The 22,933-nt window shown below is 40.2% G+C and overlaps 1 protein-coding gene across 1 annotated transcript in view; it reads left to right on the top strand.

Moving 5' to 3' along the window:
* NEB (nebulin) overlaps positions 1-22,933 on the top strand; it is a 191,668-nt gene that overhangs the window by 40,409 nt on the left and 128,326 nt on the right. Inside the window, exons 30-46 of the mRNA XM_054723403.1 lie at positions 1,302-1,400; positions 2,175-2,279; positions 2,365-2,472; positions 3,882-4,193; positions 4,299-4,505; positions 6,588-6,692; positions 7,616-7,723; positions 9,749-10,060; positions 11,058-11,264; positions 13,273-13,377; positions 14,911-15,018; positions 16,396-16,707; positions 17,265-17,471; positions 17,938-18,042; positions 18,230-18,337; positions 19,006-19,317; positions 20,564-20,770. Of these exons, the coding sequence (XP_054579378.1) occupies positions 1,302-1,400; positions 2,175-2,279; positions 2,365-2,472; positions 3,882-4,193; positions 4,299-4,505; positions 6,588-6,692; positions 7,616-7,723; positions 9,749-10,060; positions 11,058-11,264; positions 13,273-13,377; positions 14,911-15,018; positions 16,396-16,707; positions 17,265-17,471; positions 17,938-18,042; positions 18,230-18,337; positions 19,006-19,317; positions 20,564-20,770 (3,027 nt within the window). The remainder of the gene's footprint in view (positions 1-1,301; positions 1,401-2,174; positions 2,280-2,364; positions 2,473-3,881; positions 4,194-4,298; positions 4,506-6,587; positions 6,693-7,615; positions 7,724-9,748; positions 10,061-11,057; positions 11,265-13,272; positions 13,378-14,910; positions 15,019-16,395; positions 16,708-17,264; positions 17,472-17,937; positions 18,043-18,229; positions 18,338-19,005; positions 19,318-20,563; positions 20,771-22,933) is intronic.

Genomic DNA, 22,933 nt, shown 5'->3' with positions numbered 1-22,933 from the left:
TTGACATGTGCATTTTTCCACTTTTCGGTGACTGTCAATACTGTATATAAAGAATATTATAGGAATTGTGTTAAGTATTATATCCTATGTCATATTCTTGATGACTGTGAAGTAGTATATAAGTTATTATTTAGTCTAAGAAAAAACAACGATGATCTTGCAGCCTCAAAGCAGCCAGGTGATCTGTCCCTTCTCTGCCTACAGTGAAACATCCCGCTACTGCCAGGCAAACCCATCATCAAGGAGGTTAGACTACATAAACAAGGGGCAGAGGTGCTCACTGAGAGTTGTCTTCCACACTCAAGATTTTGTTGTTCATGTTGTTTTGTGCTTTTGTTTGTTTTTGGTGAAGACCATTGTATCTACTCAGGAATTTTTCAGAAAAAAGTTCTGAGTTGATTGTTGTCAGAAGCCTGAAGCTGAAAGAGTGATGCAATTGTGGGAGAATATAGCGATAAGGGTAGCTAGAAGTTGTCAGCTCCCAATTCGAACACCTTCCAGTTTTCCCTCTCCTGTGACTTCTCAGCACTTTGGTGACAATCTATGTATTAACCATATTAAGGTTTGCAGAGCAAAAGTACTCCCTCTCTTCAATAAAAAAAACCAAAAAACATTTTTATTGATTCCAGAGAGGAAGAGAGAGAGAGAGAGAGGAAGGGAGAGAGAGAGAAGCATCAATGATAAGAGAAAATCATTAATCAGCTGCCTCCTGCATGCCCCTGACTGGGGATCAACCCCGAAACCCAGGCATGTGCCCTTGCGCAGAATCGAACCTGGGACCCGTCAGTCCCCAGGCCAACACTCTATCCACTAAGCCAAACCAGCTAGGGCACTTCCTCTCTTTTTTAATAATTCCTAGCTACTGTCCCAATTCCTCCTCGCTCAACTAGAGAGCTTCTTTATTTTAACTGCTGATGGTGTGATTGGGGAAATGACATCTCTGAGAACTTGTTAGTGCAAAGAACCCTAACTTGTCTTTCTGCATGGTTTTCTCTTAATCCTTTAGAAAAATTTGGGATGTTTCTGTATTCTGCTTATCTGAGAGTGCCCTCTTTTGTGTCATAAGCAAGAAATTAAGAGAGTAAAGTCTGGTTCCTGAAAGTTGTATCGACAAATCCAAGATTAAGTCAATTTTTAAATAATGGCTTTTGCATTGTATTCATTTCCCCCTCCCAAACCAACCAAAAAATCTAGTGTTTTCACATTTTAAAATCAGGAAAATAAATTTCAAAGGTTTTCATATATTAGCCTTCAGTGCAAGTAATATAATTGTTTTTCTTTTTTTTATATTCACCAAACAGAAAAAATATCGCCAACATCCAGATACTTTAAAGTTTACCTCGATTGAAGATGCTCCAATTACAGTACAATCTAAGATTAACCAGGCCCAGAGGAGTGATGTAAGTGTCAATCGTATCTGTGTTTTCTTGAATGCTAACTAATACAAGTACATTTGTATTCCAACTGTACTGATCACCTGTAGTTATTACGGAATCTGAAAAGACTCAATTGCATGAGCAACTGCATAATTTCCTCAGCTTTTCATCAACAAAGCACACCTAATTCAGATCTTAAGAGTAGTATGTACAGTGTGCTGTCCTTCCAGTATTTGGACCTTGATTTCCAAGGAGAAGGTAAGAGGGGCTTCTCTTGATAACAAGAAACACTACACACCTATTTCTAGGAAAGACGAGGAAGATGAATAGAGGCACTATATCATATGGAGGAGTTACATTTTAAGTCAGAACTAAGACAAAAATTATATAATAGTCAAACCTACTACCCACCACTCCCTTTAGGAGCCCACAGAGTATAATGGAGATGGTTGGTGTATCCCACTGTATTAGCCTCTCCTATGCTCAGGAAAGTGTCTACACGTTCACATTTTCATCAGGACACCTTCCTGGGCTAACTTCCACCAGGTGCCCCGACCTCGGTCCAGGGGTTCGTAGTGCATGCATACCAAGGGGCCTTTGTCCAGGCTGAACCAGCACGAATTGCATGTGAGACCTTGAATACCTTCAGATACTTGCAGGTGAATATGGGGACCGCACAAAGAGTCTTTCATAAGAAACACCTCTGTGCATGCAACTCTCCCGAAAACTCTTTTCCTGTGCCATTACATCCTTTTTCCTACTTCATTGGTTTGTTTATGCATTTTTGTCCTCTTTCAGATTGTCTACAAAGCCAAAGGAGAGGAAACTCTTCACAAATACAGCCTGCCAGCGGACCTGCCCCAGTTCATCCAGGCTAAAGTCAATGCCTACAACATCAGTGAGGTGTGCGCATGGGCTCAGGGCGGGCTGCCGATAAGTCTTTTCTAAGTGTGGACTGAGTTATACTTCAATGACATTTTTCTTTCAGAATATGTACAAAGCAGACTTGAAAGATATGAGCAAGAAGGGGTACGACCTGAGAACTGATGCGATTCCCATCAAGGCTGCCAAGGCTGCCAGGCAGGCGGCGAGTGACGTAAGTCCGGCTGGGGGTCACCTGTGTGTAACCAGAAACTGTGGGCGGGGTGGGCTCTTTATCCCAAAGTCCCCACGTCTGCTGTCCCCACCTGGAAGCAAGTCTGGCTGAAAACTGTTTAGAAGAGAAAGTTCCTTAAACAGATCTGATCAGCTCTCATCAAGCACCCTAATTAAAAATTCTCGTCAATATTTCTATACAAGTGCACTTTATTCTCCTTGTGAAAATAAATAAGGTACATACTATTGAAGTATAACAGCCTCCTAATGGTAAAAATTTCTCTCAAAACTTGCTTAATTTATATGAGTTCCCTTTTGCTTCTTCAGATGATGACTCGGCTTCAATTTTTATAGCCTCCAATTGTCAGTCATTAGATTCCATTACAGTTAGGAACTTTGTTCCTTTTGCGGTCTTACTTTTAGCCAGCTGCGAACTGAAGTCCCTTTGCTCTTAAATTTAAATACAATGGACTCGGGATCTGTTGTCCTGTAGGAAGTGGGATACCCCTTCCCGTACTGCTGCAGTTGCCCTGAGGTTTTTGTTTTGTGATTCCCTGTCTCCTGGTTTGTTTATGATGGTATTGCTCTGGCTTCCTGGGTTCTCCTTCCCCGGATTTACTCCTCTTCCTGCTCTGCATGATCCAGGGACAGAACACAGCCCCTTGCTTTTGATTTCCCCCAAGTCCCAAGCACAACGTCACTGACCGAAATGAAATTGACATTGCACCAGGGTAAATACGTGACAGTTGCGTAATAAATGCCTGTGTCCTAAAGGCCCTGCCATCCAGAATTTCTCACTGATCCTCTTCCTCTGTGGGTGGCTTCCTCTAGTCCGCCCCCACCTCCCACCCCCGTACACACAAACCTTCCCTCACGTCTCTGCTTTTCGGTTTCCCAGGTTTCTTCCCAGGTCTCCCCAAGGAAGCTCAGTTCTCCTCACTATCATTCAGAGCCAATTAGTCTTTACACATTACTGGCTCTGGGTCTCCCTTTGAACATGCACTCATTAAAATTCTACTACCACCACTACAATTCTACTAATCAAATAGTCAGCTATTTGGGATCTTCTTTAGCAGCCCAACGTCATTGGTAGAGATTGTGAAGTATTTATCTTTTCATTTGTCTCTCTCAAGTATCTAAGTGGGAAGGAAGTTATTTTACTTTGTCATTGATATGAATAGTGGTAGCACCCCTACCCCAATCTTGCTGGGGTAGCAGAAGCAGCTATAGACAATCAAATAAGCTCAAAATAACATTTTCAATTTACCAGGCTACTTACAAGCGAGTATCTACTAGATTGGTTATTGAAATAATTTCTGAAATAGCCCAATTGCTTCAAACCATGGTCTCATTGCTCAGTAAAATCTTCATTGATACATCTTAAAATATGCCCACCTTTGTTTCTAATAGGTTCAGTACAAAAAAGATTATGAAAAAGCCAAAGGGAAAATGGTTGGCTTCCAAAGTCTCCAAGATGATCCTAAACTGGTTCATTATATGAATGTAGCCAAGATACAATCGGACCGGGTATATAAAAATGACTACGAGAAGACAAAGACGAAGTTCAACATACCCCATGATATGTTCAATGTTGTGGCAGCTAAGAAAGCTCAGGATATTGTCAGCAATACCAACTATAAGCATCCACTCCATCATTACACCTACCTGCCTGATGCCATGGACCTGGAGTTGTCTAAAAACATGATGCACATACAGAGCAATGTAAGTGACGTTTACTATACAAGACAATCTCCCTTCACGGTCAGAGCCTGCAGGAGAGAAGCCCTTGCCTCGGGCGCTCACTCCTCTTTTTTCCCTTTGCCGTAGAATGCCTACAAGGAAGACTACAACACCTGGATGAAAGGCATCGGCTGGATACCGATTGGGAGTCTGGATGTAGAAAAGGTTAAAAAGGCAGGTGATGCCCTGAGTGAAAAGAAATACAGGCAGCATCCAGACACCCTCAAATTCACCAGCATCGTGGACTCCCCAGTTATGGTCCAGGCAAAACAGAACACACAGCAAGTCAGCGATGTGAGTACAACAAAACCGAGGGTGAAAAAGATGGAGGGAGGCTTCAAGAAAATAAATATTGGCCCACTTTTTAAAAAATTCTTCTGAGCTAATATCTTTTCCTTAATTTAAAATTAATAATTACAATACTTTTTAGCTTGGTCACTAATGTTTTCTTTTTCTTTTATCTTGGTTTTTACCTTCCTTTTTGAAACCTCTTCCTCTTTAACTACCTTGAAATACTGTGTTATTGGATAAATTGACATGGTGCAAGAAATTCTACTCTGCTACTACACACACACACACACACACACACACACACACACACACACACACACACTAACTTTAAGCTTAAATCCCAGACACTTTATTGTGGTAAATTTATCATATCCATTCTTTACTAAGTTCCTTATATTTAGTGTTTATATATAATACTGGGAAATAATACACATGAGTATATGATTTTGCACCTCATTTCACCATAGATAATTATTATAGAGACCTTTTTTTTCCACTTATGTCTTGGTGGAGATTAGTACATTGTTTGCCTCCCTGTCCATAAGTCATATACATGATCTGGCTAAAGTCAAACCTAAAGGAAAGACTGATGAATAGAAGAGTCAAAGGGACATCAAGAGCACACATTCATTAATTCATTGAATGAATGTTTTTTAATACCTTCCATGTGCCAGGCACTGTATTATGTGATGATGGTACAAAGATTAAGGAGACGAGGATTAGTGGGATATAGGCTATAACAAGAATATAGGACAAGAGTATAAGAAAGTCGTGGGTAGAACAGCTTTGCCACACGGAGAGATGAATGCTACAGGAGACACACGTGCTCGGTAAGTACAAGGGAAGAGGTAACTGCCTACCAGAGCTTCCCTAGCAAATTTGGGAAGGAAAAACATGACAGTGAAGTAATGAATTGAAGAACAGTGAAGTGTTCAGGATTGTAACCTGATCATTGAGGGTCTTGTATGCCAACTTATAGTCTAGACATTATGGGGTAAGTAGCAAGATGTATTGAATATTTTAAATTCATGGAGTTGCATTATCACATCTGTGTTTTAAATCTGACAAAAAGTACAGAGGCTGTATTGGAGAGGGAGAGATTGGAAAAAGAAGATGAATTAGAAAGCTGTTACAGATACCCAACAGAAGGCTTACTTGGACTTTAAGGCAGTAGGGATGGGAAAGGAGATGTTTAGAAAGTAGAATTGATGAGATTATGTGAATGCTTAGAAGTGGTTTCTAAAGTCAGTGAAGAAGTAAGGATAGCTCTAAGATGCTTAGAAGAGTTTATTAGTATTTGAGGATTCACTTAGATATCAGCCATCTCAGACATTACTTGTGATACATACACACCAGTTTACATATGATGTTCCACATAGACATGCCTGGGAAATGGAGGTATGTATGATAAATAACAATGGAGAGACTGAAAATCTACTTGTGATTCCTGTTCTAGTTTAGTTTTAGAAATTAAGCAATTTCTTTCATTTCTATTACCAAGAGGAGGATATAATATGATGTCTACAGATGTCTTTAAAATGACAAGCTAGGGTAAATCCGAAATGGTAAATCTTTTGAGTACACTGGATTTATGTATAAGCAACTTCATTTAACGAGGAAATTATTATGTGCTTTTACTTGTACAATTATAATTGGAAAGTTTTAAGCAGAAGTGAAAGACATTCTAACCATCATTTTCTCTCTAAAAATAACAAACCCAAACCAAAACAGCACAAGACTTTAAGAGCTATTAGCTCCACTAGCAAAGAATGAACTTTTCTGGCTTTGGTGTAATTCATGTTAGAGTTTCACGCTTGAACCTATTTTTCATTTATCTTTGGAAGTAAGTTATTTCTATTGTCTTAAGGATTTTTTTCTCTGTATTATAATACACAGAGTTGTTGGCTCTTCCTAAAGACAACAAGATGCTTGAGTTTCTTAAAAACAGGAAAATGCCTTTGATATTTTTGCACAATAGAAATGGTGGGGATTGTGCTGGGAATAACTCCTTTAAGCATGCAACTAATGCATTTTCCTTTTTGTACTATCTGTAATGCATTTTGGTTTTGTGGCTGTGTGTTGCAGATCTTATACAAAGCTAAAGGAGAAGACGTGAAACATAAATACACGATGAGTCCTGATCTTCCTCAGTTTCTACAGGCCAAGTGCAATGCTTACAATATAAGTGATGTAAGTAGGGTCTTCGATGGGGTGTGAAATACAGAACTGGTGATAAAATAATAGAATTTTATGGTATGATGGGGCCTTGACAATTACTTAGGTCGATTTTCCACATGGCCTACGTTGCAGCCTAGCCCATATGATGACTCTGTACCTCTGAGTTGGCCTCTTAAAGTGTAGGACAACTTTAAAGGATTCTTCCTTTCTTTTTTTCTTTCTTTCTTTCTTTCTTTCTTTCTTTTTCTCTCTCTCTCTCTCTCTCTCTCTCTCTCTCTCTCTCTCTCTCTCTCGTATTGAATTTATTGGGGTGACATTGGTTAATAAAATTATATAGGTTTCTGTATTTGGTATTGTGTGTTCACCATTCCAAGTCAAGTCTCCTTCCATCACCATTTATCCCAATGTACTGCCCCCCCTTGTCCCCTGACAATCACCATAAAGGATTCTTCTCTATGTAGAACTTAACATCTAGTTCTCTAAACCTCCAATTAGTTTTTCTGATTTTTGCATGTGGAGGAGGTTGTTATCTTCCAGAGAAATGAGAATAAAGAAAATCCTTTTTTTTTTAAACAACAATCTTAAAATTGCTAGATCTTACCCCTAGATCTTCCCTTGACCTTTTCGTAAGACTGAACAACTTCATTTTCTCCAGCTGGTACTCACATACCCTGGTCTCCAGAACCTTCATTAGATCCACAAACTGGACCCTCTCCAGTTTCTCATGTCCCTCTTCAATATGTGCCCAAACCAGATGTGGGTGAATAATTAGTGCAGAGCCCAGTAAATCTATGCTATGTAAAATGTGATGTTTTGCTCTAGAAGATTCTTTTAGCTTCCATCTGCAGAGGGATAAAACAATCCCAGCTGCTGAGGAATCACTTCAGCGGATGAAAACACAGCATGCTGACATCCCGTTTCTTCTTCTGTCCCAGGTCTGTTACAAACGGGACTGGCATGATTTAATAGCCAAGGGCAACAATGTGCTGGGAGACGCTATTCCCATCACTGCAGCCAAAGCGTCAAGAAACATTGCCAGTGATGTGAGTACACGTTCTAGGTGAAATCTGGGTGATTGCCTTTTGAAAAAGTAAACAGATGTGTGCTTGTTTAAATGGTGTCACATTGAAAACAGTATGTTGAATTCACGACATTCAAATTCTCCACAAAATAATGTTTTGAGAAACTGTCACTTTTCCATGTTTTGTGATTCTTTTCAGTTGACCCCACTTGGTAGAGCTGTCATAAGCCTGACAGCGGCTTTCTCCCTGATTCATATCCCAAATTACCTCCCCCCGACACCTTCCCTGACAGCCCGCATTTATTTTCAGTGAGAACATCCTGACTGACACTAACACATTAAATTCAGGTGCCTGCCTGCATTATAATTGCATTAAGACGATTGAAAAGATGTTCCATAAAATGTACAGATTTTATTTTTATTTTTTTGTATTGAATTTATTAAGGTGACACTGGTTAACAAAATTATACAGGTTTCAGGTGCACAGTTCCACAACACATCATCTGTACACTGTATTGAGTGTTCACCACCCCAAGTCAAGTGCCTTCCATCACCATTTATCCCCCCTTTACCTTCTTCTGCCTCCCCCCAGCCCCTCCCTGCTAGCAATCACCATTTTATAAATCCAATGGAGAAAGAACCACTTCTCTAGAATGTAATTTTGATTTATGTAATGGATGCCCATTTTACCTATAACAGAAACAGCAGACACTTATTCTTCTTCCCGTAACTGGAAAACAACATTTTCACAAAGAATACCCCCTCTCCTCCTCCCCCCCCCCCCCCCCCCCGACACACTTCACTGTCACACACCATTCCAGAGGCTACAATCTTGGTTTGAGGAGAGAAGAAAGAAACCACACATGTGTGCAGGCCACAGGGGAGATGGGAGTAAGAATTCTAGAGCTTTTTCTTGCAGGGCTGCTACTGAAAACAGCTCCTCAAAGATGTGCACATCACTGTGAAATGCATTTCTAGTTTAAGGAGGAAGTGAAAGTCTAAAGCATGACATTATCTTCTCTTTTTTTGTAAGCACTTGCACAGAGCTGCTCCTAACATGCCTAGAGATTACTTGACAATCCTTTTGCCTGTCAAACTCCTGTTGATAAATCGGTGCTTAAACAGCAGAAGCTGCATATCTGCAGAGTTGAGGTGGATTTGGATTCTTTTATGTGGAAATTGAGGTTTTGACCTGTTACATACAGCGTAGCTCAGTCTACACCACATTGGCGATCGGAGCAGTGAGAGATTTTGGACAGCACAGCTTTTAGATATCTACTGGTGGGAAAAGCTCACAGTGGTTCCTACCCTAATTGTAGTTCCTTTACTCATCTTAGCAGCTTCAGCAGTGCGCTGGGAGAGGAGCTGCTGAGGACTGGGGTGGGTGAAGACCCAGCTACCGACCTGTGCAGCATCTAAATTGATGCTCCCTAGAAAGAAGAGGGTTTTTTAAACCCTATTAGGTCAGCCTGAGACAAAAATCACAGTAATGATTTCCTCCCCCACCCCAAGCTGATCTGAAAGCAAACATTTCACATGTAGAGTCTTTAGAGTTTCTTCTGCACCTGTTGTGTACCTATTACTAGGCCAATCAGAACAGAAAATGGGAGGTTTTCCTCAATAATTTCTAATAATCTGTGATGTGCAATAATATAATGAATTAGGTGAATTCCCATTGCTGGAAAACCAAGAGATACGGGTCTTATATTTGGAATGTGTCATGTTTAGAGTAAGTGTGAAAATTCAGTTGGCTTTAAGTAAATTTCTAAATGCAAGTCATCTATAGGGTTGATAACAAAGAAAAGAAACTGGTCCTGAGTGTATCATGACACCCACTGTAACACAGAAGTGATGGAAAGAAATGCTGTCACTCTGAACTTTCTGGGAGTGTGTGTGTGTGTGTGTGGGGGGGGTGCTGTAAGACTTGCATTTTTGTACAATCTTCCAGAAAGTCACAATGTTCTGAGAGCTTTTGTGTGTGAATAGAGTTGCTACACCTACTAGTATCATTGCCTAGGACTTTGCTAACCAACTTCTGCCTCTGCAGTACAAATACAAGGAAGCTTATGAGAAGGCCAAGGGAAAGCATGTGGGTTTTAGAAGCCTCCAGGATGATCCCAAGCTGGTCCATTATATGAACGTAGCCAAGCTGCAATCCGATCGTGAATACAGGAAGAACTATGAGAACACCAAAACCAGCTACCATACCCCTGGGGACATGGTTAGCATCACAGCCGCAAAGATGGCCCAGGATGTTGTTACCAACGTCAATTATAAACAACCGATCCATCATTACACATACCTACCTGATGCCATGAGTGTCCAGCACACGAGGAACGCGAATCAGATTCAGAGTGATGTGAGTATGTAGAACAGAGCAGACCCAGAGAAGCTGGTACTTAAGGGATAATCCTTTCTTTCTACCTTAGTGGACTTCACAATACAAGAAGATATTTGCGGGGTGGGGGGGGAAGGAATGTACTTTAAAATAAACAGTCATTATTGAAAGGCTAACAAAGGCATGGTGGACAAGCTGTGTTTTTGCTGGCTTTCTGCACTCCTACTGTCACCATTGACATTGCCTTTATTCACTTCTGAGTCAAAGAGAAAGCCATATTCCACTAAGTAGATAAGCCACCTTAATTCTCAGCAAGAGGAAGTGGTTGCTCCTGGGGTGCTTGCTTCAATGGTGATACGAATAAAGCAAAATAGGAGCATTCTTTATTCTTTCTGAATTCAGCAAAGTTATTTTTTGAGTTTTTTTTTAAAAAAAAACTCAAGGTCACACTCTCATGCATGTAAATCTGTGTGATGAGTCATCTAAAATGAACCAGGAAGGCTTTGTGATTGCAGCATGATTCACGGGGAGCTGCAGAGGGAGGTGTTTAATATTCAGGGCTCTTCCTTCCGCAGGATCCAGATGTCTATAAGAATCGTCCTCTGTGAAGGGAAGAAATGGTGTTCATTTATTGTGGCTCAATGAAAGTGTCTCTCCCCAGCTGAGATCAGGAAGAGCCTAGGTGGACGGTGTGGGTGAAATTCAAAGTTGTGGAGTTTTCAGTGAAACCAAAAGGAAAGGCCAATTTATTGTCAAAAGAGACAATATTTTTTTCAGCAGTAGCCGTGGCCCAGATTCTCTCTGTGTTGTATAATGCCCTCGAACAACAGCACTGCTGTTTCTTATTACCAAATTCTGGGTGAGAAGCTCTGTGACAGACATAACCTTAGCTTCCACTGCAGGTGGGAGCGGGTTGAAAAGGTTGCCATTCATTTCCCCGGCAGAGGGTTGCAGATTTCAGAACCAGTGCCGGACTGTTCTCTAGGACATCTCCTCATACGAGCTTGCTCTTTTACAGAATGTGTATAAGGATGACTATAACACCTTCTTCAAGGGCATTGGATGGATCCCTATTGGTTCTCTGGAGGTTGAGAAGGCCAAGAAAGCAGGTGATGCATTAAATGAGAGGAAGTATCGACAGCACCCAGATACCATCAAATTCACAAGTGTGCCTGATTCCATGGGCATGGTTCTGGCTCAGCAGAACACAAAGCAGCTGAGTGAAGTAAGTGGTTTCCCTTCAGAAGGGTTTGTTGATGAATAACCCCGTGATAAGCCACCCCACATCCTTCTTAATTCGATACGTGAGACGGCATCTGTGCTAGCAAATCAGCGGCTTTCAGGGGTATGATCAAAAGGTTGTACTTTTGAAGCACCCTGGAACTTGAACATAGGTAGAACTGGGAGGGGAGAAGGAGACATCCAAATCTGCTTTATTTTCCCAGTGGAGAGTCTGTGCTATTCATTAGACGTATGGGATGAACTTAGTATTATTATCTGTCACTCGGTCTGAATTGCAGACCAAGCTATTTTATTGCTCTGAGTTGCAACAGTTCTACTTAGCTTCGCAGGGAAAGGGCATAATAACGTCCTTATCCCCGGGCACAATAGCTGGATGTTGTGAGAGGCAATCTAGAGAGAGGCCTCTGGGAAGGAGATAAGCAGTTTGCTTCCAGAATCAAGTCACCTCTCTGAGCCCCAGTCTCGCTGGACCCTTTGTCTTAGTCAGAGGCTACTTGCAATACTCAGTGATTCCCCTCATTCGGTGATTTCAGAGAACTCATAAAAGACCTCCACCGGAAAGAGGGACATAAGTAAAAAGCAAAGTAGGGAAGACTGTGTTTTTAGCCCCCAATATTGGGAAGTGGCTAATGCTTTGCTTGACTCAGATTTGAGGCTTATCGGTGGATTTCATTTCTCAGGCCAGTTCCTGCTCCCACACTACCATGGATGTTTCAAGATTAATTCTATTTCAGTGCTAAAATCAATGTAGACTCTCTGATTTCTTTTGTACTAACCGAGGTGTTCCTTCTCACTGTTTTCCGGTTAGCTGGGAAAACTGTGCTCTCGGTAATTATGTTCCACGTCAATATCTTCTTCGTTACCCACGCCAGAAACCTGGCTTCACCACTGATGCCTCTCTGTGTGAACCCCACACCCAACCCCTCTGCTGAGTCAGTCTCCTAAATCGCTCTCAGCCGTCCTGTCGAACGCCTCTCTGTCTTTCAGCCGCCACCAACCTAGTTCCGGCTCCATAACTCTCCTGTGGACAATAGTCATCTGGTATCTGGACTCCATGCCCGAGGCACACACTGCCAGAGAGACCATCTTAGCTCAAATCACATCCCTCTTATACTTAACACCCCTTAGTAACTCCTTGAACTGAAAATAAAATCTAAACATATTAACTCGTCTGGGAGGCCCTGCTCCCCATCCTGTCTGACCTCTGGCCGTCCTCGGCCACTCCAGCCCCGTAACTCAGGGCTGCCTTCGGTGCCTCTCAGGCCACACCCTGTCCAGACTCGGGGCCCTGAATGCTCTTCTTCTGCCTGGACCCCTCCCTTATCTTCAAATTTGGGTATAAATATTACCTCCTTAGAGAGCTTTTGCTGACACCCTCCTTTCTTTCGTAACATTATTTTATTTACAACACATCATAAATTCTAACTCTATCTTGTAATTCATGTGTTTATTCTCTGTCTCTTCTACTGGTCTCTAAGCTCCAAAAATACAGGTCTGCCCTGTTCAATCCTTTAAACACAGAACCTACCACCCTACCTGGCCCACAGCGCTGTCCAGTAATTATTGGTGAAATGAGCCAATGACTACACTACAAATAACCCCTCCGTATGATAGTTTAGGTATTTGAAAGATTACGACTCACTGAAGACTCAGATGATGATTAGCATTTTTTTTTTTAGCGATAAAGTCTTTTTCAATTAAGGTTTAAACACTGTTTTTTAGACATAGTGCTATTGCACACTTACTAAACTATAGTATAGGGTACATACAACTTTTATGTGCACTGGGAAACCAGAAAACTCATGTGACTCGCTTTCCTGTGATCCTCACTTGATGGCAGTGGTCTGGAACTGAACCCACAATATCTCTGGGGTAGGCCTACGTATGGAGAAACACAAATGACAGTCTTGCTTTTTAAGGGAGCATGTGCTTAAGGAAAACCTACATTTTGTCAGCTAATGACGTCTGCATGCCGCCTCCTTTGTTTTTAGTTGAACTACAAGGTGGAGGGGGAGAAACTGAAGCACAAGTACACGATAGACCCCGAATTGCCACAGTTTATTCAAGCCAAGGTCAACGCCCTCAACATGAGCGATGTGAGTATTTTTCCTGGCGATAGTCTAACATTGCTAATGGGGGCCTTTCTTTTCCAGTTCTGGGTAACTGTAGAACTTAGAATTTTAAGGGGAATAAACCGAGTGGGGGCCCCATTGAGTTTCTGTTAGAGGAGGTCACAGAGAAGATGTGACTGCCAGTTGGCCCTTAGCTGGCCCCGGGCAACTGCAGGCTGTTCACCCCCTCCCCTGTCCCAGGAATGTACGATCTGCCCGTTTCCACAATGGGAGCCATTGGCAAGGGCACAGCCTGAGAGAGCAATGTGTTGTTGAGACCACCGGGACGGTATGAGTGCCTAAACCCTGTTAGAGTCTCTATAAACTTTTAAGATTCTGGCCGTGGGTGCGGAGATGTACTATGAGGCCACCGAAGACAGACCTCATACGTAAGCTCCCTGGCTTATTAACCTGCACCTACCAATCTGGAGTGACCTGCCTCTTTCTTCAGTGACCTCCCTTCTTGCCCTCCATGTACAGGAGCCAATCAACGGTCCTCAGATCAGACTCCTACCACAGAATATGAAACTAGAGGCTACCATAACATTTCACTTAATGCAGACTTTTCCAAACTGTGGGCTATGATTCATTAGTGAGTTATAAAACCAATCTAGTAGGTTGTGTTCCATTAAAAAAAAAAATAGAACGAAATGGGATAGACAAGATAGAAAAATACAGTAGTGCATAGTCTGTAGTAAGGTTAATTTTGCTTTATTTAACTTTTGTTTCAGTTATTTGTTAAAACTTCTGAAAAAGTTTACTGTCATTTTCTTTAGAAACTCTTTTTTGTATGTAATGAACATCTCTCTCAGGTAGTCTAGATACCTAATTGGTGGTAACGTTTAAATTTACTCTTATGAATTGTTTAATTTTGTTTGTGTTTTTTTTTTAAGTTGGTAAATTCTAATTTAAAAACATAATCAAACCTGAAGAAAAGTATTGATTTCTTAAAAGATGCCTTAGTCATTTTTCCTAATTTTTTAGGCTCTCTGGTATCTCCAAATAAACATTTTTTGGTGCTCATTTCTATGCTTTTGGTTTACTTAGAATTTTTCTCTGCTGTTATAAGTAATATTTAAACATGAAGGTCAATTAAAACTGGATGCTACTACATCTGAAATTTTAATTTTAGTATTAAATGCCTTTCTGTAAATTAAAATGCTTTATTATTAAAAGTACAAGAAAATAAACTATTACATGCTTATTATAGAAAAGTTGGAAATATAAAAAATTATGAAAAACTTTAAATCTGTTATTCCACATTTAAAGCGTTACATTTCAGTTGATTTGTTATGCCAACATACACATTTTTAAAGCAGTTGAGATCATACTGTGTAGTTACTGATGTTTTTAAAAAAGGCTCTGATAGATACATAAAAGATGAACTAACAGCCCTAACTCCACAAATTCTCTCAATAGAAAGGTGTAAAGTATGACATGTTTATAAGAAAGATTTTGGCATCTTGTTTCATTCTTTCAATTTTGTTAAATAATAAAATAATGTTTCTTTCTTTCAAGGCTTATTATAAAGCAGACTGGAAGAAAACCCTCGCTAAAGGCTATGATTTGAGAACAGATGCTATTCCAATTGTTGCTGCAAAAAGTTCAAGAAATATTGCTAGTGATGTAAGTCTAATTTGAAAGCAGTAAACTTTCTCTTTATTTTCAAAATCTTCACATGGAGGCTATATGATCTATATTAGAAACAAAATAAAAAAGTTATGATATTAAAATACTTTTCTAGTATCCTAACTAACAATGATTCTTTTATACTGCTCCACTTTAAAATATTTAAAAACTCAAAACAGTTATTACAAATAAGAAAATTCTTTTTTAAAACTGTAAAATATTTGGAACTCTCATTGTTATGAAGTTGAAAACTGATTTTATTTTGTCAAGAAAAAAAGCTTTCGTATACTAAAATGACACTAAATTGAAAATGTCTCCAACTGTTTTAAAAGAATACAATTTTTATTTTATTTTATTTTTTAAATCCTTATCTGAGGATATTTTTTCTATTGATTTTTAGAGAAAGTTGAAGGGAGGGAGGGAGAGAGAAGAGAGAGAGAGAGAGAGAGAGAGAGTGGAAATTAATTGGTTGCCTCCCATACCTACCATTACTGATCAGGGTTGGGGATCAACCTGCAACTGAAGTGTGTACCCTTGACTGGGAATTGAACCTGCGACCATTTGGTATGAGGGCCAGTGCTCTAATCACTGAGAAAACAGGCCAGGGCAAGAATACAATTTTTAAATACTATAATTTCCACACAAACATTGATGAAATATGAAAACCCAGGAAGAATTATAGATTAAAATGAGAGGATTTTAGTTATATAATGAATTCATTTTAACAAATTAAGTTATAATTTTATATGAATTAATATAATACTTAGACAGAGTTAAAAACTCTATCATTTGTAGTCCAATACACTAATTCGTATAAGGGCATTGCAGAAATTTACTCAGAATTATGCAAAGACTTTATAAGATAATGCAAAGTAACACTTGAAACATATAATAAAAAATTATACACCACCCAGTGTGGCTCAGTGGTTGAGTGTCAACCCATGCACCAAGAGATCACCAGTTCAATTCCCAATCAGGGCACATGCCTGGGTTTCAGGCTCAATCTCCCGTAGGGCATGTAGGAAGCAGGAGATCGATGTCTCTCTCATCAGTGTTTCTCTCTTCCCCTCTCCCTTCCTCTCTCTACCAAATCCTTAATAAGTAAAATTTTCAGGAACCTTTGAGAATATTCAAAGAATCTATTTATGAATAATCTGGATATAAACTACAAATTATTCCATTCTTTATTATCTTCAGAGCACATTTCAAGACCATCCATTAGAAATTCTTTGCTAGTTGCTTAACAATGCTAAAACACTAGATTCAGAATGGATTCAGCTTTTGCTTAATTTGTTAGGTAAATTCAGTTTAATACTTTAGTATTTCCTACATTATACCCTGTCAAACTTCTGTCTGCCCTTCTTTTTCATATAGTTCAAATATAAAGAGGCCCACGAGAAAGCCAAAGGCAAGCAAATTGGATTTCGTAGTCTTCAGGATGATCCTAAACTGGTTCACTACATGAATGTAGCCAAAATGCAGTCAGATCGTGAATACAGAAAGGGCTATGAAGCCAGCAAGACCAGGTACCACACGCCCTTGGATATGTTCAGTGTGACGGCGGCCAAGAAATCTCAGGAGGTTGCTACCAACACCAACTACAGACAACCCTACCACAACTACACTCTGCTGCCCGATGCCATGAATGTGGAGCATTCCAAGAACGCGATGCAGATTCAAAGCGATGTATGTAACAATCAACAGATTGTTGGCATAGAATTATTCATTTCTAGTTGGCAGGAGGGAAGAACAAGAAATAGGCAATTCTACTCACTCCACCCTAAACCTGGCTAGACTCACTATAACTAGGGGTCCTCTCCAGAATTTGGAGTTTTAGGCTTTTACTCATATGAACTATATGTAGCTTCCTTTGGGGGTTACTACATACATATTTTAGAACTTTGGATGTTCTAAATAGACCCAATATATGATGTATCCTTAAAAAATAAGATTCAAATGAGTACTATATAATATGTTTTCTAGTGCAAAATTCTGTTCACTTTCACCCCAAGAAAGTTAAATTTTTAAAGGAATTATTGGGTCAGGATTTCCTGTTAGAAACCACCACAAATGTAATAGCCTTTATAATTAATTGTTTTCCAAAAGATAATAGGGAATAAAAAGCCTGTTATTCTCCCCCAACTCCTTTTTTTCCTTCTTTTTGATAATAATTGAATCATCTAGCCAAAGAAACCCATGCCCTGACTCTTTCTGAATTCAAATTTTCCTTTTATGTTGTAAAGAATCTATACAAATCCGACTTCACCAACTGGATGAAAGGGATTGGCTGGGTCCCAATAGATTCCCTAGAAGTGGAGAAGGCAAAGAAAGCAGGAGAGATTCTTAGCGAGAAGAAGTATCGCCAGCACCCTGAGAAGCTGAAGTTCACGTACTCCATGGACACAATGGAGCAAGAACTTAACAAGAGTAACAAACTGAATATGGATAAGGTAAGAACTCACCTGCTGGCCTCAGCCCCAGAACCCTCCTAGTGCTCATGCCCCTGAGCCTGGCACTGCCACTATGATCTCTGTCTGCATTTTAATCTTTCTGATGGTCCTGGTGGTGGCGGTGGTAGGAGGGGCATTCTGTAACTTTTGTCATGTCTAGAGATTCTCACTTATACTGATCCTCGGGCTGTCAACACCATGTTGAGGGTGGGACAAAACTACAAAACCTACATCATGTGAGGCTGAGGCAAGATGGTATTTGTTGTTGCAGTGGAAAAGGACTCCCTTGTGTGATCATTTTTGTCCTCAGCGTGTGCCTAGTCTCATCAGCCCCTCCTGCTATTTGGCCCATTTTCCAACATCAGAGTTAAGCTCTTCCCCATGGAGCTGTGAGTCTCTTCCCCTTGCTAGCACGCCCACACACTGGTCCTGCTGTTCAGTCACGTGCCTGCCCTTCTCGTTGTAGAGGCGCTACATTGAGAAATGGAACAAAGACAAGACCACCATTCACGTCATGCCCGATACGCCAGACATTCTACTCTCCAAAATGAACCAAATCACCATGAGTGATGTAAGTAGATGAACAACAAAAGTAGGGGAGGTGAAGTGAACTAATGCTTATGGAATGTCTGTCTTTTACATGCCAGAAATCGGGATCCCCGTTCTAACCCAAATGAAAAGATGCTGACGTTTTTCTTTTTTCTTTTCTTTTCTTTCTCTTCTCTTCTTTTTCTTTTCTTTTCTATTTGATCATTTAGAAACTGTACAAAGCTGGTTGGGAAGAAGAAAAGAAGAAAGGATATGACTTGAGGCCGGATGCCATCTCAATAAAGGCTGCAAGGGCCTCTAGAGACATTGCCAGTGATGTAAGTGCTTCCGAGGGCCTTCCTTAGGCTGAGCGGAGTTGGTGTGTTTTCAGGAGCTGCAGTCAGCTCTACCCAGGATTGGTGGGACCATCGTCCCGTGTAACACACAAGCCACATCCCTTCATTCAGTCCAAGGACCCTCTAATCATTTGTCCATTATTTAATCTAAAAAGTGACTGGGTCTTGTTAAAATAAGTTGCTTTTAAAGTATTCTAATCATTTATAGGCAATTCTAAACAAATATAGGGATGCAGCTGCAGATTTTACCTCGGAGACCCCTGACCAGGCTTTTCCTGAATTTAAAGATGCAGCACTGTGTCTGCAGCCTTTTCTGCTGGTCAGACAGCCGAGTGGGAAGAGCTGCTTTCTAAAGCGCCCTAGACAGCTTATTTCCACGTTGCTTTCATTAATTCTGAGATCATTTTCTTTCCATGGACCTACGTCTGGCACGAAATTTGAAATAAAAAGATTTTTCTCCCTGCCCCCTATGAGCTCTTTTCTTTCTAATTTTAGGGTAACTGTAAGACTCTAAACCTAAGAGCTCTTTTATTTTTAATTTTAGGGTAGCTCTAAGACTCTAAACCTATGACAAAGCTGAAGGCATCTAGTTTATTATATTCTCTCTCCTCCACTATCTTTATCACCATGTGTTTTTTCTCTCTCTACAGTTCAAATACAAGCAAGCCTACGAACAAGGCAAAGGGAAGCACATTGGCTTCCGGAGCCTGGAGGACGACCCCAAGTTGGTGCACTTCATGCAGGTGGCCAAGATGCAGTCAGACCGGGAATACAGGAAGGGCTATGAGAAATCCAAGACATCCTTCCACACGCCGGTGGACATGTTCAGTGTGGTGGCAGCCAAGAAGTCTCAGGAAGTGGCCACCAACACCAACTACAGGAATGTGATCCACACCTACAACTTGCTTCCTGATGCCATGAGCTTCGAATTGGCCAAAAACATGATGCAGATTCAAAGTGATGTACGTGGCAGCCACGCCACTTGCAGAGCGTTTACTCTGGATAATAGGCAAATCAGTAATGACCCTAAGTAGTGACATTTTGAAAACCCTGAAAGAAATTCAGGCGTAATTTCCCAATAAGGTGTTCCATTTTTTTACCTTAGGTTAAATTTATTTATTTATTTATTTTTAACAAAAAGGGATCAATTCTAGAAACGAAAGTCTTATTTTCTACCATTATGGCTGTGAGCCTTGTTGGGTGCTGGATTTGGCAATGGCAAACGAAATTTGGTTTCAGAAAGAATGTGTTGAAAGAAGTATGTCTAACCAAGAGAGTCAGAAGCATGAAAGGCTCCTGATAGAGGAGCACGAGGGAAAGCAGAACCTCAGATGGTGTGATGGCTCTTGCCTCTCACTCCCAAGCAGCATTCTTTTCACTATGTCCAGCTTTTGAGGAGGTGATGGCTGAGGCAGCTTACTAGAATGAGTGTGAGGAAGGCATAGACAGTAGAGAGCCAAGAATTCAGCCATAGAGGACATCTGGTGGCTGGAGAAAGTGAATTTAAATTATGAACCAAAGGCAGGCCCCAAGCCTGTATTTCTCTTTGGAAATGTAAAAACTGAGCTATTATCTCATATGTATAATATTACATATGTATATATAATATACCCAATAGATGTAACAAATATATATATATATATATATATATATATAAATATATATATACAGTATATATTACATATAAATATATTACATATATGAGGAGGTACTTAAGTGCCCAAATGAAAGCAGCCAAGTACACAGGTGTAGAAGAAAATGTCAGAGTTGAGGGGAGAAAAATGAAATTTATGCCAAGTACCAGTGAGGTTTCCAGTATACCTGAGGGAATTGTCACAGTGCTAACTGATCAAAGACTTACAGCAAAAGAGAGAAATGGGCTCCGTAAGTCATCTATTAACCAAGGGAACTTAAGAATTTTTGTAAGAAAGTTGGGCCTGCATAGTCACCTATCTTGAGATAATAGTAACGTGGTAAATTAATTTACTTGGTATTTTTAGCACTTTTTCTTCAGGAAGGCATTTAGAAAAACAAGTCACAAAAATATTACTGCTTATTTTTAATTTCTCATGCAAGAAAATGTATAAAAGATGAAGTTTATGGATAAAAGTAGTCGAATTTCAATATACTTATGGAATATCAAATACCCACACGTGGTTCCTGGAAGTTTTGGTTTCTTCTCCTTCTGGAACTTTTCCTCTTTTGCAGAATCAATACAAAGCCGACTTTGATGACTTCGTGAAAGGCGTTGGATGGCTCCCTCTGGGCTCCCTGGAGGCTGAGAAAAACAAGAAAGCCATGGAGATCATCAGTGAAAAGAAGTACCGCCAACACCCAGACACTTTGAAGTATTCCACATTGATGGACTCAATGAACATGGTTTTGGCTCAGAATAATGCCAAAATTATGAATGAGGTAAATCTTTCAATAATGTAGTGTTTCATCTGTATCAGAAAGAAGCCAGGCATATCTTATATTTAATCTTCAGATTTTCCTGACAGTTTTAGGGCATCATAATTAATGTTTACTCTACCTTGAAAGAGGGCCTGTAATTTTTTTAAAAATGTTTTAATAAACGCCCCCACCCAAATGTTCAATGAACCTCTCTACACCATCATGCAAATCTTGAAAAGCGTCCCCTCTAAGGTGAGTTTGGGTAGAAGTTCGAAGAGTTTGAATAAGAAGACTGACAGATAACAGCTGGGTTTTGCACCCCACCCTGCTGCCTAGCTGCTTTGATGGGATCAGAGCAGACTCCTAGATCACGTGGCAATAGCAGCATTCTGAGCCAGGACCTTCTCTGGGCAATCATGAGAGCAATCTTTCTCCACCAGTAGTTCCTTGGATTACTAATAATTCTAGCCTTTAGAAAAGCATTAGTGTATTTCTTAGCTGTTAGTCGATATCAGGACGAATAAGTACATCAACCTTGGACATCTGTTTTTAAGTTACAACTAATAACATAATTGCAGAGCGTTGGCTGTATTATGTGGATCACAATTTGCAATGCTGTTGATTAGAAAAAGGGAAAGCCCAGCCGGTGTGGCTCAGTGGTTGAGCATTGACCTAGGACCAGGAGGTCACAGTTTGATTCCCGGCCCCGGTTGCGGGCTTGATTCCTAGCAGGGGGCATGCAGGAGGCAGCTAATCAATGATTCTCTCTCATCATTGATGTTTCTAGCTCTCTCTCCCTCTCCCTTCCTTTCTGAAAGCAATAAAAATATATTTTTTAAAAATTAGAGCCCTAACCGGTTTGGCTCAGTGGATAGAGCGTTGGCCTGTGGACTGAAGGGTCCCAGGTTCGATTCCAGTCAAGGGCATGAACCTTGGTTGCAGGCACATCCCCAGTAGGGGGTGTGCAAGAGGCAGCTCATCGATGTTTCTTTCTCATCGATGTTTCTAACTCTCTATCCCTTTCTCTTCCTCTCTGTAAAAAAATCAATAAAATATATATTTTTTTAAAAATTAGAAAAAGGGAGGAAATTATTTGGACTGTAGCATTAAGCAGTTGCAGAAAATGATGGTCCTAAAGATAGAGCTGTATTTTGCTGCCTTTGAGTAAATCCCCTGGAGTCTTCTGAGGAAACAGATTCGTAAAGAAGACCAACCTCTTTGAAAGGAACTTGCCTAAAAGACAAGGCATGACTTGCAGTGCCCCTTTTAACATTTAGAATTTAAACTATTACAAGAGTACATTTATTTTTAAAATATTAAAACTTTCATTGTTTCTTCATTGTTAGTGATTACCATTTCAGAATAATGATACCAAGATGAGAATCATGGAAATAGAAAATGCTAATACTGAGAAGTATCTTGGTGATCATCAAGTTGAATCCTTTCATTGTAGTGTTGAGAAAACCATGGCCCAGCGAGGCGAAGCACTTCCCATACACAGCAGGTTAACTACTGAGTCTGGATTAGAAGCAGACTCTGATGACTAGCTATTGCTCTTTCCACTAGGACTGTGCTAATCCTACAACCACTACATGTGGCAATTTAAATTAATTAAAATGTTATATGTTTTCTCTGGCTGCTTTTGAACTACAACAGCAGAGTTGAGTAGTTAATGACAGAGATCCTCTGACCCACGAAGCCTGAGGTATTTCCTGCCTGCCCCTTTACAGGAAAAGTTTACTGATCCCTGGTCTAGAAGTTTTGTTTTTGTTTTCTTATTAAACTTGGCTAAAACAGAAATAGCATTTTTTTTTTACCAATCAGATTGCAAAGATTAAAAAGTTGTTATATAGAGTATTTGTAAGAGAGTTCATGTTAATGTAAACTTCTAATCAACATATTGTTAATATTTGTGAAAAATATTCACATGCCCAATACCCTACAGAAATCCCTATATATGTGCAAAGATACACACACACACACACACACACACACACACACACACTAATATTTTTTTGGAGGTTAGGGTCTCTAAATAGAGAGGCTGAGATGGAATTTAGAGTACAAGGCATTTTTGAGGATTCAGTACCTGTGGGAGGGAGAACCAGGCAGAAAGAGGAGTCTGACTATGAGGCCCTTGAGTGTACATAGCCTGCCAGATGTGTCCTGCGTTGGCCTGGCCAT

This window comes from Eptesicus fuscus, chromosome 11 (assembly GCF_027574615.1).
Source record: "Eptesicus fuscus isolate TK198812 chromosome 11, DD_ASM_mEF_20220401, whole genome shotgun sequence".
Taxonomy (NCBI): domain Eukaryota; kingdom Metazoa; phylum Chordata; class Mammalia; order Chiroptera; family Vespertilionidae; genus Eptesicus; species Eptesicus fuscus.
The sequence above is the reverse complement of the archived record's forward strand: the minus strand, read 5'-3'. Positions and strand labels throughout refer to the sequence as shown.